Source organism: Gambusia affinis, linkage group LG04 (assembly GCF_019740435.1).
Source record: "Gambusia affinis linkage group LG04, SWU_Gaff_1.0, whole genome shotgun sequence".
Taxonomy (NCBI): domain Eukaryota; kingdom Metazoa; phylum Chordata; class Actinopteri; order Cyprinodontiformes; family Poeciliidae; genus Gambusia; species Gambusia affinis.
In genome coordinates, this window is record NC_057871.1 from 23,162,585 (window position 1) to 23,178,243 (window position 15,659).

The window sequence follows — 15,659 nt, forward strand, 5'->3', positions numbered from 1 at the left end:
GGCCGAAAGCAACATGCAGTACTTCCAACACAGACTCCTCTGTTCATATGAATAGAGAAGGCTCTACAAGATGCTTTAATGAGTTTTAAAAATACAACATTTGAAGTTCAAAGTGCTTGATGAAGGTCATCGTTGCTTGCAGAAAGCTGGAAGTGTGAACCATTTGTCAGTCTGCAGCCACTGAGCTGGTTTTCAGTGATTTCAGAGGGTCCCTGGGGTCAACCTGACACCACGCAGAGAGGATTTCTACCTTGTTGCTGCAACGCAGCAGCAAAGAGCTGCTTGTCCATCACACTTTCACACTCAGTACGGTCTAGAGGAAATACATCTTCCAAAAGTTTCAGTTTCAAGACGTTAAGCTGATTGTGCTGGAAATTATATAACACTGCCCCTTTAAGGTTGGGAAGTGTTATAATGCCTCCTGAAATCTAATTCTTGAGCTCAGGCAGGCAGGTTCTATGTGACTGTGCATTGATTACAAGTAATTCATGGTTTAAAAAAAGAGGAAGTTTAAAAACTGATGCTTGTATTTACTCATCATTGTATCGTATTAAAATCTGGCGGTGACAAAAAAAAAAAACGAAAAAAAAAACCCCAGAGAAAATAATGAAAGAAATAATGAAAATAATAAAAGAGAACAACTGAGATTAAAGTAATGTCAGAATTCTGAGATTAAAGGATCTCTTTTTTTCGGTGGCCCGAAATACAGAAGTATCCTTTCACTCACGTCTGTATTTTTGAAAGCGTTTTTGCTTCTAAGGACATGGAATGGATTGGAGGACGTTTTAAAAAGACACGGGTTGATAGCAGCTCACCGCGGTTGCGCAGTGTCCGTCTCTAGGCAACCGTGACGGCAGTGTTGTTCCGCAGCGTTCAGGGGGTCCTTTTAGCTCCCGCCACGACAATTTAGCTGACCTTAATATTTCCTGTGTTTTATTTTGGTCATTATTATTAAACTTAGTGCTGATGTGTGTATTATAGGCGTGTCTATCGGACAGTTATCGGTTCAATATGGCCAAATATGGGACGACTCCGCATTTTACGGGATGGGTGGTAACCTGATTCAGGGGTGCTGAGGTATTAAAACAGGGCTAGAATCGTCACTGAGTACATTCAAGCTAAGAATGGTTAAAATAATTGGGTTTGAAATTTGATCATAGTGCGATATCTTTGTTCTAAACAATCTTTGTCACATTGTGATTGCGGAACCCTGTATCCATGTCAACGAGAATTTAGGCAGTTAGGAGAAAGTAAACAGCTCGAGAACATGCTGGATGCACTTTACACTCGTTGAACTTTCTTCTCTGTAAGTATTTCTGTGTTTGGAAAACCCTTAAACATTTGTTGTATTTTGTGTGTACGATTGGATACATTAATACACTCTAGTTGTAGTCAAGGAGAATTTATTTTAGATTTTCTCTTTTTTTATTTACCATAACTGTACGCAGCGCAGTTATGGTAAGGAGTAATCCAATGGTCACCCTATGGTGTTTGGGTAAATTAATTTGATTCACAATAAACAATCCCAAATATGACAGAAAACATTTCTTTACTTACTCAATAACACAGTGTTTGTTGCCTGAAATTATGTCATTAATGGATGAACGTCTGACTTCACTCAAAACATTTGTGTTTGAAACAGGAAAGCATGGTTCTATCTTCTCAAAAAGATCCATTAAAATGCAGTTTTATCTAAAGATGTACATAATTTTTATTTTCAGGTTTGCCTTTTGAAATCTTAAACCATTAAAGCAGATACTCATCCTCTGGATCATATAAACTTCTGAAAATAGGAACATGTGGGAACTTTTTTTTTTCTTCTTTACATATTTCAATGTTTAGTTCTTGGGAAGGGAGCATCAGTGAAGGAGGACACTCATCACAGTTCTCACAGCAAAGTTGTTTTTCAGGTTTTGTTCCTCTCTGTATCCTTCAGGCATTTATGGTTGACCAAGACTTTGAATAGTTTTTTCTGGTAAGAGCAAACAACACAACCCTTTCTGAGAAGACAACCACTCACTATCTGGTTCTTATCTCTCTAGCAGACTGTTTCTAGTGCAAGATGCAGAAACAGTCCCTTCTCTGGTCATCCCTCCCCTCACGAGCCATTGTAAACAAGCAGGCCGATCACAAGCTGTCACAAAAGGGGACGCCGCACAGTGCTTAAATACAGCCACAGTTGATCTGCTTTTATAGAAACACGCGCACAGATTCTGCATCATTCTGCTCTCCTAAAACATCCCAGCTCAAATGTCTGCAGAGAGGATTTGATTCAACTTACCTAGTCTGCCAAAATGTGCCTTTTCAGAGCGGCCCTGCTGTTTGCTGCAATGGGTGAGTAATTTTTTTTTGTCTTTTGAAAGTGAGTGGTAGCAGTAATTAAGACACCCAGCACTGTTTTAAATCATGAGTTATGCAGAGAAAAGTCTGGCATGGATTTCACAAGCATTATTTAGTGAGAGATGCTTTTTTTGGTTGCTTGTCACTCAGCGGCGCATGCCAGGAGATTATGATAATGCAGCTCAACTTGATGCTACAGGAAAACTACTGTTCTAAATCTGAAAACTCCTTCTTTCACATCAATGAAAATGATCTTGGTCACATTGTGGAAATAGTATTTCCTTTGTTAAATGTGTCTTCAAATGCTCTGCAGGGTCTGTTGTGTAGAAGAAAAACTGAAATCTTAACAGCGAAGCCCATCTGTCCTGTTGCAAACAACTTCATTTTTCTGTTTCATTCCATTACCAAGAAAAAGTATTAGCGTCGTGTGAAATAGGAACTTATTTCACCCAAACTAATAATTTTTTTTTCCAAATAATGTGCCTGAGTGTTTGAGGTGGTGGATAGCAGTGAGAACTTATCACAGTATTTATGATACCAGTCTTTGCACCCACTCTAAGTGAGCAATGACGCCATAATAAGATGAAAATGTGTTTTTTTTTAGAATGTATCGTAATTCTCAGCATGTAGTTTTTATTTACCTAAACAGACTCAGACAAAAGGGATTTGTAACGGGAAAAGTTTTAAGCAAAATTTAGAATACTGACAACACTTTGGCTCACTCTGGATATTTCAATTTATCTGTCCCAGCCATACATATACAAAATTTTATGACAACTGAAGATAACATGGTTACTTGATTGTGCTACTGTGACTGGAAAAATGCACAATGCTGCCCCCTTCAGCTGAAGCAAGTGAAATGCATCGCTTCAGATGTTGTCGAAGGCTGTTTTGTGGATTCGTGGAGGATACACTGACAGTTTGAAGTAATACAGTAATACTTTGAGGTTCGTCAGTGTTTCAGGTTTTCTCCATTTTGTGGATAATGATTTTCACTGTGGTTCTCTGAAGTCCCAAAACCCTGCAAATGATCTTGTAAGCCATACATGACTTTTACATTCCAAAGACTTTGTTACTCAGGGATGCTGATTATATTGTCACATCGAGTCAGGTTGGTTAGAATACCTCTATGCTAATAAAACATAATCAAAATATTCCTTTAGTATTTACTCGCCTTGTTTGTGTCTTATATTAAGACTTATTTTCTGATCTTTAACGTGTAAGTGTCAAAAACAAATATCTTTTTATGGCTCGTATTAATCTTAATAGTTACTTATTTTATGACATTTTTATTACAAACATGTACAAACTTTGAAAAATTGTGGGTACAATATAAAATTTTCTTGCAACCTACCTACAGCATATTTTTAATTAACATGATCTTAAGAATTTACAATTAGCATGTCTTATTCTTTATATCTTTGGTGCCATAGCTGGACATTGTATACCGGAAGAGCACATTTAGAAACTTTAGTAATTCTATATGTTTAATTAATAACAATGGATTCCATAACTCTATTACAAAACTGACTAAGCACATCTTGAAGAAATACCCCTTAAAAATAAAGCAATAGTAAGATTCAGACACGGTAGATTATTTATAGTGGAAAGAGTCTTCTTGTTAAGGTAACAATAGGTCTCTTCTTTATCTTGTCTTTTTCAGATTTCATTTCCTGTGCCATATTTCTAGCAGATTTAAACATGGGTGGAGTCACAGGCTTCGTGCAGTTTAACTCCAAAACGCAGATAGCCTTCTTAAGAGTAGCAGGTGCAGGATCCTGCGCTGCAGTAAGCATTTCCCTCACTGTGTTCCCCGTCATGTATGGCCACTTTGCTCAACCCTGCTCTGAGGCAAACATTGGTGTCAGTGTCTTCACCTTCACTGCTAATCCTTCCTCAACATCCCCAATAAATGTGTTAGGCCTCTTTCAACAAAAATTAAACTTGTATGACCTGTCACTGTCTTTGCAGACATGTGACGGCATCACAGTATGCACAGTTTTAAGTCCAGGTCAGACACGACTGACTCGCCAAGCGAGATTCACAGGGTCTGTTGCTGGTAACATTTACATACGTGCTAATGTAAATAATGCCAACCCTAGGCTTCTTTCTGACCTAGTGTCTGTTGTTCTGCCCCGAGGAACCGACATTATCATCTTCGGATCCACAAGTACAGCAACTAATTGCAGCATACTGCTTAAAAGCTTAAATCCAGCATCTTTAACAAATCTGGGAAGTGTGAAAGTAGGAAACCCTCTCAGCCCTCAGAAATCTCGTTTGGAATTCACTAGCTATACAGTGTACTCGTATCTTCTCCTCGGGATGGGCACCAGTTATAGGTGTGCTCAGGTATACAGCATGCCACAGAAAGAAGTGAGCGCTGTAATGAACATGAGAGGAATCAAGGGATATTTCAGATTCCGTCAGGGTTCACCGTTTGACGTGACACAGCTTACCATGCAACTGACAAACTTGAGGGAATTAGTTGGCCCCTATCGCATACACAATTTCCCCGTCTCTTCAGTCAGGTCAGGCCAATGTTCAAATGATAATGTGGGTGGTCACTGGAATCCGTTTGCAGTTGACACAACTTCTCCAACATACCCTGCAGGGCCTGGATCAACTCATGACAAGTATGAGATAGGTGACCTGAGTGCCAAGCACATGTCTCTATCTGGTAGAAGTGCTTTTGTTATGACATTCACTGACTTCAACCTTCCTCTCTTTGGACAGAACAGCATTGTTGGTCGCTCAGTTGTGATTCACCTGGTCAGTGGTGATGGGTATGCATGTGCTAGCATTGGCTATCCTGATGAAGTGACAGTAGCCAGTGCTACATTTCAGACTCCTGTGGTGGGAAAGATTATCTTTACTCAGTTGGTGAACAATCCCTTGTCAGATGTGTCCATCTTTATGGATCTGTCGTATGGAGATCCCACAACAACACCGACCCAAAACCATAACTGGCACGTTCACGAATTCCCCATTAGCTCAGAGAGGGATGATGATGAAGGGAGGTGCGTCACAACAGGAGGCCACTGGAATCCTTTTAAGATCAGCAGAACTGATAGGAGCTACGCCCTTTATTGCAAACCATCCTGCCCCCTATGTTGTGAGGCCGGCGACCTCGCCAACAGACATACCACCATTAATCTTGACACCAACATAGGCGGCGTGAACTCCAAACACTTTTTCACCGACATCACTTTAGATATATCTGGCATTACTGGTCGTTCTGTGGTCATCCATGAAGCAGAAAGAGGAGACCCGATGATTTCTTGTGCCAATGTTGCTAAGGTGTGGGTCCCTGCAGCCAGTTTAGGGAAGTGGTTTGGCCCTGGCTCATCCAGGGGCCAGGTGAATTTCTCTCAAGCTTTCCCTCGAGGCCCTACAAGAATCACTGTGTCCTTAAAAAACCTGAAGTCCTTAGCTGGAGGCTACCACGTCCACATCTTGCCCATTATTGTTGGCAGCAGTAATCCTTGCTCAAATGCAAACATCCTTGGTCACTTTAACCCACTGGCCTGGAACACATCAAGCTCTTCCTCACCCGGTGTGGGTACTGTGGACCAATATGAGATAGGGGACATCAGTGGGAAGTTTGGCATGCTTACTGGCCAGAATGACTTTGAAGCTGTCTTCATGGACTCTAACATGCCTCTTACTGGACCTTACAGCATCATGGGAAGATCTGTCGTAGTCCACTACACCAATGGATCACGGTAAGCACCAACAAGGATTCCAGTTTATAATAATAGTGAAAAAATAAGTTGATGTGGGATAAAAAAGGAAGGCAGAAGTTATGAAATGCTTTGTATAGTATTACCACAGGTTTCCTTCTTCTTAAAAAGAACTGGGTAGTAGCATTTTCACTCTGACCACAGATTCCTTGTGTAAAAGATCAATGGTTCAAAGTTTTGCCAGAGATTAGGAAGTTCTTGTCCTCCTGAAAGCATTTAATGAAATAGAGAAGACAAAAAAAGTGTCAGAAAGTTATATAAAAAAACAAAAAAAAAACACTGATGCCTTTGCAGATGAAAGAGAAATCCAAGACTCACTCTAATCTGAGGATACCTGCGTGAATTCTCAAGCCATGATCTTATAATCCTGGGTGTTTTGTGTTATAATACTAAGATACTGTATGTTTCTCTTTCAGAGATGACTTCTAACCAGAATATTGTAACAGAAAAAATCCAACAGGATTGAACCTGCTTATTTCAAGCCCGTCTCATGAAGATGTCTGTGTTTTCTCTACAGGATGGTGTGTGCAAATATCTTACCAGACACCGTTATAAATGGACATTGGACTCTTGCAAAGGCTACATTTAAAGGAACAGTGTCTGGGACAATCACACTGGTAAAAAACATACATAATTATCTTTATCTAATCTGCTCCTTGTCTGCTGCAAGATGCCAGAATTGTCTGATTCTGTATTGTCTTTGTTTGAGAAAAAAGACAAGCTAAGCCAGTGGTGCCTAAAGTCTGTACTCAAGGGCCGGCATCCTGCAGGTTTTAGTTCTTTTCCTGGTCTTAACAACAAGCTCTTCAACGTGCTGCGTGTTTCAGCATGACTGAAACATGCAGCATGCCGGCCCTCAAGGACTGACTTTTGGCACCACTGGGTAAACAATTCAAATTCTGATCCAAAAGTACTTTATTAATCCCAAAGGGATATTAAAATATTGTGTTTGTATGGTATGATACACACATTATGCACGTTGGAGGTGGTTGGTGGTTGTGCTGTTGTTGGTCAGGTGCAGTGATGGTATTGTACCTTCCGATAATACCTTGCCGGCGCCTCTGTCCACTGTTTTAGGTGTTTCCTTGATTCCAAACACCTGACTTGAATGAAGGGATGTTTAACAAGTTTCTGGAGCATTTGGTGGCCACCAATTGTATGAGGAGGTCATACAATCCTTTGAATCTGCTGTGCTGGAACATAGACACATCCAAAACATGCAGTGCAATTAGATTCACAGGAAGCAAAATTTCCAATAAATAGTATTGGGAAGATGTTAACAGATGACAAAAGAGTGCTTGAAGCAAAAGGGGCAACGAACAGACAGGAAATGGTAGAAGCAGGGCTAGAGTTTAGAATTATGGCCCAAACCCAAACCCGACCCGAAATTTGGGCCAGATAGGGCCTAAATTGATGATTGGGTTGGGTTGTGTGGTGTTGGCTTTCTGTGGTGCTTTTGATAAATCTACAGGGTGTACAGTACAGAGAAAACCAAATGAGAATGTGATATATAAAGCGGTGTTATTCTGATTATTGTAGTCTAAATACAGGAGTAGCCAGCTGACCCGGTTGAGGAAACATAGTCAGGAGTAGACGTACACTAGCCTGCAACAAGCAGGCACAATAAATCTGCATGCAGCTCCGCTCCCATCAGTCACACATCTCAGATGATTTGCACTTGACTCTCACTGTAGTTACAACAAGCAACAAACTGGAGCTGGAAGATGTTAAGAAACAAGAGACGTTACACTACTTACTTAATGTCAATAGATGGGTCTGACCAGACTCAGACACAGTGTCTGGGTTCGGTGCCGGTTGGATTTTTTTAGGCCTCATCTAAATTCTAAGCGCAGGTAAAAGCTTCAGTTTAGCTTAACATCTTTTTGCTGGTTATCTGTGAATGTATGTTCACTAAACTCTGAGGCTCACCATGATATCAGCTGTTTCTGTCAGCTGCCATCCAGAGGCCCCACACTGAGTCTTGCTTTACACCTGAACCTCTGCAGAGCTATCAAGGAGGAAACGACAACATGAGCTTATTCTGGACTGGCTAGATAATTTTGGAAGTGCCTTAGCAGTTACTAAAAAGAAGACAGATATCCACACATCAGTATAAATCACTTTGTTCAGCTGACAATAATCTGTACGTCTACTAATGTCGGGTACCTTTGGTTTCTGTCCCTTCAAGCGCCAGCAAGTGTTTCCTGATGGGGGTAGCAGTGATGTCACACTGAATGTGGACCTCAAGTCATCTGCAAGTCAAGGTGTAAGTAAAGAGTAATGGAGTTAAATAATGCAAAACATTACAACTTTAGCCACGACTGGTCAAGGATCCCAAATGAACAAGAGTGGAGTCTTGAAAATCAAAGTAAATTTCAAACATAAGACACCACATTCATGCTATACATTTTACCTAACATAAAGAAAATGGATAGTTTGTGTTGTCACTTTACCTTCTTGTAGTAGTACTTGTATGAGTAATCAATTGGTCAGGGTCAGAAATCTCTTCCACTGCTATCTTTAGTGTCAGAAGCTGAAAAATGTCATATTCCTACATTAACAAAATGCCTTTGGCCACCTTAAGGGGGGACTATAAGAAAAAACAGAAGAAACGGATTAGAGAGGATGTTCATGAGAATAAGTTTATTGATATTGATAGGAGTATCTAGGTGTCTGTTTGTGTAATTGTATTTATGTTCATCAATGCAACAAATAAAGGCAGCAGAAACATAGTTTGTATTTTAAATGTGCTTTCAGATTCCTGCGGCCTCCCTGTTTATCACAAGCAACCGTGTGAATGCCATGAGCGGCTTGTGCACCAGCGTGGGAGACACTTTCAACCCCTTCAACATGAAACTACTGGTGAGGCGGACTGCTGGGGACATGTCATCAGATGTAAATACATTCAAATATAATCTGAGGATAATTTGAGGAACACTTCTGCATAAAAGAAACAGCAGCAAACTAAGAGAAGAGCACCTACACAATTGTTAGATCAATGCAGAAGATATGTAAATAGAGAAATTACTTACAGAAAACTGTGTAAACAAAGCTTCTGGAAGTTCTTTTATATCTTTGATAAAATGATGAATAATCTCAGATAACAGGTACTTACTGTCTAACCCCACATAGTTTGACTCTTTTTTTGGGGGGGAGGTGTAATTTCTTTTCCTCTTCCAGAGCTCCAGCTGTTCGCTCCAAAACCAGTTGAGCTGTGCGGTGGGGGAATTTTCTGCAAGGCAAGGCAATGTCAGTCTGACAGGGAGAGAAGTTTACACTGACAGCAACATCCAGCTCTCAGGAGACCACACAGGTGAGAGGACCGGAAATGAGTGTCTGTCGAAGTGAGGAATGTCAACGGCTTAAGCATCAAAGATTGTTTTACAGTTTCATGTATAACATTTATAACATTCACCATGCAATGAGTGGACTTTCCATAAAAAAAATGTTGCAAAAAAATTATGCTTTCAGAAACGAATGTTTTATGTGCAAGCTGTACATTTTAAGTTTACACCACTCAAGTGGTTCAATTAGTTGTTGGTGTTAGTGGCCCCGTGCATTGTGGGATACCTATAAACACATATAAACCAATTGCCTTAAAAATCAATTATTGCAACGTATAGAAACAAGTTGTCAAGAAAATCCGAGATCATCCCACTTCCCCATACTGGAGATTTTAGTTTAACAGTAACAATAAATAAAGTTATCTTTAAAATTAATTACTCAAGTAAAATCTAGATCCAACATTAGACTTAAAAGTCAATAAAATCAATCTGGTTGTGTTGTTTTGTCTCTTGCAAACTTTGCTTTAATTCTACTTTTTTCTATTTAATCATAAGAAATCATAGTCAAGACAGAGAAAGTCATAAAACAGGAAGAGCAGGTTTCCTGGAAAAAGAGGAAGTAAGTTTCCAGCCTGCAGATTTATAAAAATAGTTCAGACTATTACTTAGCATGAAAGTTTTAAAGAAAGAAATCTAAACATTGTGAGTAATTGGATAAGATTCAAAGTAAAATACTTATATTAATATTGGTTTACTTGTAATAATACTTACACTTACACTTACATTAGTGGGTACTCTTACAAGTAAAACAAGTAACTGTAACTTTGATATTAAATAATAGGAATCATGGATTATTCTTGGTTTCTTTACAGAAAACATTTGTAATAACTCACATTAAGATTACAATAAGAGCAACTAATAAATTATGGTTATCATGACATTATAAATTTAGTATAGAATCAAAGGAGAAGCATGCCTGCTGCTGACAGGATGTGAGAAGCATGCCTGATGTAAGGGTGGGGTTGGATGTGCAGCTGCTTGCTGCTGCGGCTTGCTGCTCAGGAAGTTTCCAATAGTCACAAATGTCACAAGTATGCCTGTTGCTGTTTCTCGGAAAGTTCCAAGTTACAAGTGTCACAAGCACATTATCTCGCAATCGGGTCATTGTGACCCAAGTTACAAATGTCCTAGGAACGTTATTGTGCAACCTTCAACAGGTACACTCCCATAGATAGGGAGAAAAGTATAAAACCATGAGACCAAGGTGATACGATGTTCTTCGTCCCCCGGCTGAGACGCGACACAAGTGCAGCAAGAAGACCAGCAGAGGACCACACCCTGGAACCAAGAAAAGCGCCTCACAAGGAGGACGACGGAGCACCTCACGCCGGACTGAGAGGGCGAGATCCACCGACCCACTGCCTTGGTTCCTCATTAGATTCCAACACTCTGCGCTCGAACCAAAGATCTCAAAATACATCGCAACAGACTTGGGGTTTTGAACAAAGATCACAGGAGTGATAGAGAGCTGTGCGATTGGATGTAACGGACAGTTCACTTTGCTTCAACACCGAGAAGGATTTATGTTTACGGATAAAGACTCTGACCAAGGACTACAAGGACTTCTGTTGCCCAGATCCATTTCCACCGATGGGTATGAGTTGTGCCGCACCCCAAAGCCTTATTTGATAGATAGATGACAGTGTAGGGAAGTTTTTAGAGAAAGGTTAAATTGATCTAATTTTATTGATTTTCTTTGTATGGTAACCTCAAGTAAATTCTGTATGCCTGTCATTTTCCCTGCTAAAGCTTGCTTAATAAATACATATATTTTAAAATTCTTATTAGGTTGTGGACATTGAAATTAATTCAGTCATTTGAATCACAGTTCTTCTATTTATAGTAAAACCAGTATACATGATTCTAGTAATATGGTGGCTTCAGACTTTCCTTTGGTGAGTGTAAATAATGACCCTGGGACTTAAATCCTAGTCACTAAATAACATCTAGCCGTTAACAAGTGCAGTTACAACAGGAAGGAAACTACCGTTAACAGAAGTGGTTATTGCAACTAGGCAGCTGTGACGGCTACTCAGTTGATTGTTTCTTAACTGAAAAGGGTCATAACTTCTGGATAGGAGGTAGTTAGAGCTAGACGAGTTCCTTTCGCCACCAGTTTAAATAGATTATCTCTTATAGATCTTGTTCAGGGTAAGACCCAGGTCTTAGAGATTTTCCGGACCTGTTAGACAGAGAACTGGTCAGTAGTCAGCCCGAGGATTTGTGAGGAGAGGGCGGGGCTGGCTATTGCATAGTAACATACAAAGTGAAGTGACATTATGTGATTAAAATATTGCAAACCTGAAATAACTTGATACATTTTCTTTAGTTGTACATAAACTAAGTTTCAAAGACTTCCTGACATTATAAGACATTTGCAAACAAGCTTTTTGATCAAGACTTTTCCATGATAAACAATATTCTTAAACTGATCAGAATCAGCAAATTTCTTTTTTCGTCCCACATCACCAACAACAGCGCTATATTTGTTAACATGCATACATTAAAGAAACCTGGTGTCATCAGAGCATACATCATTTTTCATCACTGCCAGTGTTCAGTTGCACAAATGAGAATTGAGTTATGTTCACTTGAAATCTTTTATTTAACATGGTTCTTTGCTTTATAGTGTAATGGATCTTAATCATTTTGTTGAATCAAAAACAATGTCTGACTTGATATTCTGCATTTGATCCAAGTTGTCTACAGGTCTCTTGTGCTGACGAGTGGCAACAACATCCTTGGGTGTGCCAACATCCTCCCAGAATCCCCGTCTGCAAAACAGACCTTTATTAAAGTGAGATCCTTTAGCCGGTGAGTAACAAACTGTACTGATTTCTCTCAGAATTCACCTGGTAAAAACAACATATTTTTCTAAAAACACTCATTCTGTCTATTTAAATTCATTTAGAACATTCTAGATATGGGGGAAATCTGGTTGTAAATATTAAGGTTCGCTATAACTTTAACAATGATTTAACGAGTTTGACACCTTATTCCTAAATTGCATTGTTTGAGAGATTTTGTTATTGTCTTGATTTTCAGTTTGCATCTCTTGTTCTACATTAATCTCTTCACACACGTCTTGCGGTCAGTCATGTCTAATAGCCGACAAAAGCCAGGTTAATCCAGGAAGTATGCACAGATAGACGTTGTGCAATATGCAACCTTATTCATGTTTTTATTGCAACCATAAAGTGATAATCTGGAAACCAAACATATCAGTGTCATTATGTTAGCGAAAACACACATTTATGGGTTAAACCTTTGAGTTTTTGGTTCAGTTTTGTGCAGAACTGAATAGTTCAGGAGGAATTTTTTTGGTCTGAATTTGGTTATTTGTTCTCACAAGACTAGAAGTTATTTATTTCTGTTCATACCCAGGTATGATTTCCGAAGGAGAGTTGCAGATGTTCTGCAGGCAGAAATGGCGAGGATAACCATCTTGCCCGGTTCTCCCTTCTTTACAAAAGGTGGCAAGTGCCAAACGGTCAACTTCATGGTGTCGGGTAAGGAGGAAAATGACATTAGTGTCCAGAAACACAGCATCTTCTTTGTGTTGCACTAACAACACACCAATGACTATAAGACAAGCTATTTAAATGAGTCAAAATGCCAGAAATAATTCCCCTTTCTCCATTTAGATTGAATAAATCTGTCGTACTTTCTAAAAGTATTAACACCTCTTGTACTTTTTGACATTTTGTTACGTTACAACTTCAAACTTAACTGGATTTTTATATGATAAACCATCACAAATTGATGTATGACAGTGAAGTGGAAGTTTTTAAGTATTTACAAATACAGATCTAATTATACCCTCACACGTCTCCCACAAGGTGAAAAGTTTACCTTTGCGATAAGACCCCCCATCACTACCAACATTAGAGCTAGATGGTGGGCTTTTATCAAGTTGGAATAAAACAAAATGTTCATGTGCTTTCTCCTTGACTACCATTAGCATAATAGTTACATTTTGTATGACTTTGTGTACTTTAAAGGAAATGTCAGCACACAACTTCTTAAGTCCGTTGGAAGCAGCCAGCTGATGGGCCCGTTCAGAGGAAAAGGCCGATGTGCAAGTGAGTACGTTCAGTAATTTCACTTGAGTTCCACTTTTGAATTCTCCTTTAGTTGAAGAGAGTAATTAGAAACCTTTTAAAGTCAGATACTTTGATTTTTGTGAACTAAAAGAACCGCACTAAGAACTGTATTGAGTTGTAATAAACTCCCCTGAAACGGTTCAATCTTAGGTAATAAAACCGCTGCTCGGGTTAATGATCAAAATACTTTAGTCATTTTTTAAAACACAATAAATTGGGTTATTTCTGCCTCCTATTTGTAAAATAAACAGTTAAATACTGAATTGAGCTGAATGTTGATGAGAATCATCAAGTAACTAATTCAGTGTCTTCAATTCTAGGTTTAAATGTTTTTTATGTCTAAAATAAAATAATTCAAAGCAACAACATCCTTGACTCTTCAAATTATGGGTTTCAATTATATATTTTCTTTCCTTTTGAGCTCCAGTGTGGTGATTTTCATTGTGTTTGGAGCATTCTGAAATATTAAAAAACATATGTACAGAATTTTTAACCAACCAGAAGAAATATTAAATATTAAAATCTCAACAATATGAGTCTGAAAAAAGCAAGCGGTTGTGGAAATGTACATTAAGAACCCCGGCTGTACATGAACTGATTTTTAAAAAACAGAATCTGTGTCTCAGATAAATTAGGATCCAGAGCCCCACGATTATGGCGTTTCATTCCTGTGTTGAAAAATCTGCAGGTGCCGGTCTGATTTCTCCAGAAACTTCTGCAGGACAGCTGGTGCTGCTGGAAATCTTCTCACTGTGTCTGATGTGTGCTGCTGCCTTCCTGCTGCCGTCTGCAGCCTCTTTATAAAAGCAGGTTGTACCGCCAATCATCAGTGGACACACTCCACTGATGGATCCTCCTATTATAAAACTGTGAATAATAAATACCACCAACCAAATATTATAGTGGTCATCGAGAAAATAATGTGAATCTGTATGAACTTTATGGTCAAATTAAAATCTTCCAGATGTTTCCTGAGGAACCAGTTGAGGTTAGAAATATTTATAAATTAGTTTTTGGTATGTCTGCTTTTGTTTTTTTGTAGAAATGCCACATTTATTGTCATTCATTTGGGCAAGAGGTGTTATTGTTTGTGAACTACATTTTACAATGTCAATTTTCCAGGCACATACTGCCATAGCACATTTATTATTACTATTACAATAAAAAATGGATGAGTTTACTAATTTAGTTTACAGGAATTGTAGGGGAAAGCCAATAGTTGACTATTTTAATACTATTATTATAAATCCTAGTGCGAAAAGAAATTATATAAGATACTCCTCAAAATTTTCTCTTACGTTCCTTATGGAAAACCGAGAGTGGTGGAGATACCAGCGGCTTGTAGCCCGGTGCGGCCTATATATGTACGTTTCCAATTTCTTTTTTGTGTTCGTTTTGTTTTTTATCAAAACATTGTAGCTGCGGCTCATAGTATGGTGTGCTCTATAGTATGGAAAATACAGTAATTCAATTGCTTGAATCACAGGGGAGCTTCTGTGGCTTCTTCGGCAGGCAATGAGGAACTACAAATATTTCTCAGAGCCAATCCATGCTTACATAGTCCCATCTGGAGATGCACACCAGGTAAGAGAAAAAACATGCACATTATTTCCACAATACTTCCTGATTCCAGTATAATTTTATGCATATCTAGAGATTAGACCAAAATGTATGGGGGAAATTTTTCCTGTGCCATAATTGGAGATGTAACCCAGTGTTTAAAAACACAAGTAAAATAATAGATGTTGATTTAATGTCTTATTCTACCACAAGAGCTAAAAGGTAATAAAGTTAAAAAAATAAGTTAATAAATATGTTCCTAAATATAGATAAAAAGTGCTAAAAATCTTAAAAACTGTGAAATATGCCTTTAGTGATCGCTTCTATTGACGGATTAAGCAGCCAATGGGTGGCGCAGTCTGATTTCACATCAGCCAATAGGGTTGATTGTCCCGCCTCTTTCAATAGCTGACGGGCTTAGAACGCGTCAGACAGGCTTAAGAGCTCACAGCTGACGGTTGTTTCCGTAAAGAGCTTATAGGAAAAACAATATTAATATAAATTCGCTAAATATATCATTCAAAATAGTAAATTCGGTTTTTGTTAGATGGTTTCCCTCGTGAACAACTGAA

The 15,659-nt window shown here is 38.8% G+C and overlaps 1 protein-coding gene and 1 long non-coding RNA gene across 6 annotated transcripts; one reads left to right on the forward strand and one right to left on the reverse strand.

Annotated features, from left to right (window-relative positions):
- The first annotated feature begins 1,207 nt into the window (after nt 1-1,207).
- On the forward strand, nt 1,208-14,427 carry cusr (Copper-only SOD repeat protein). 5 transcript variants are annotated; one of them, XM_044114533.1, is made up of 12 exons: nt 1,212-1,306; nt 2,046-2,334; nt 4,004-4,128; nt 6,018-6,062; nt 6,598-6,697; nt 8,269-8,346; nt 8,838-8,942; nt 9,261-9,393; nt 12,124-12,238; nt 12,809-12,933; nt 13,426-13,506; nt 14,216-14,427. In XM_044114533.1, the coding sequence occupies exons 4-12, from the start codon at nt 6,022-6,024 to the stop codon at nt 14,329-14,331; spliced, it is 894 nt and encodes a 297-aa protein (XP_043970468.1). In that variant the 5' UTR covers nt 1,212-1,306; nt 2,046-2,334; nt 4,004-4,128; nt 6,018-6,021; the 3' UTR covers nt 14,332-14,427. The 5 variants fall into 5 exon arrangements, with proteins under 5 accessions (XP_043970464.1, XP_043970468.1, XP_043970465.1 ...); XM_044114529.1 differs by having other exon boundaries at nt 1,208-1,306; nt 4,004-6,062; XM_044114530.1 differs by having other exon boundaries at nt 2,043-2,334; nt 4,004-6,062.
- LOC122829744 lies at nt 7,194-8,382 on the reverse strand. Its single transcript, XR_006370418.1, has 4 exons — nt 8,247-8,382; nt 8,010-8,088; nt 7,838-7,923; nt 7,194-7,273 (listed from the first exon to the last, which is right to left on the reverse strand). It is a non-coding gene; the product is annotated as an uncharacterized LOC122829744 (long non-coding RNA).
- Nucleotides 14,428-15,659: the final 1,232 nt, after the last annotated feature.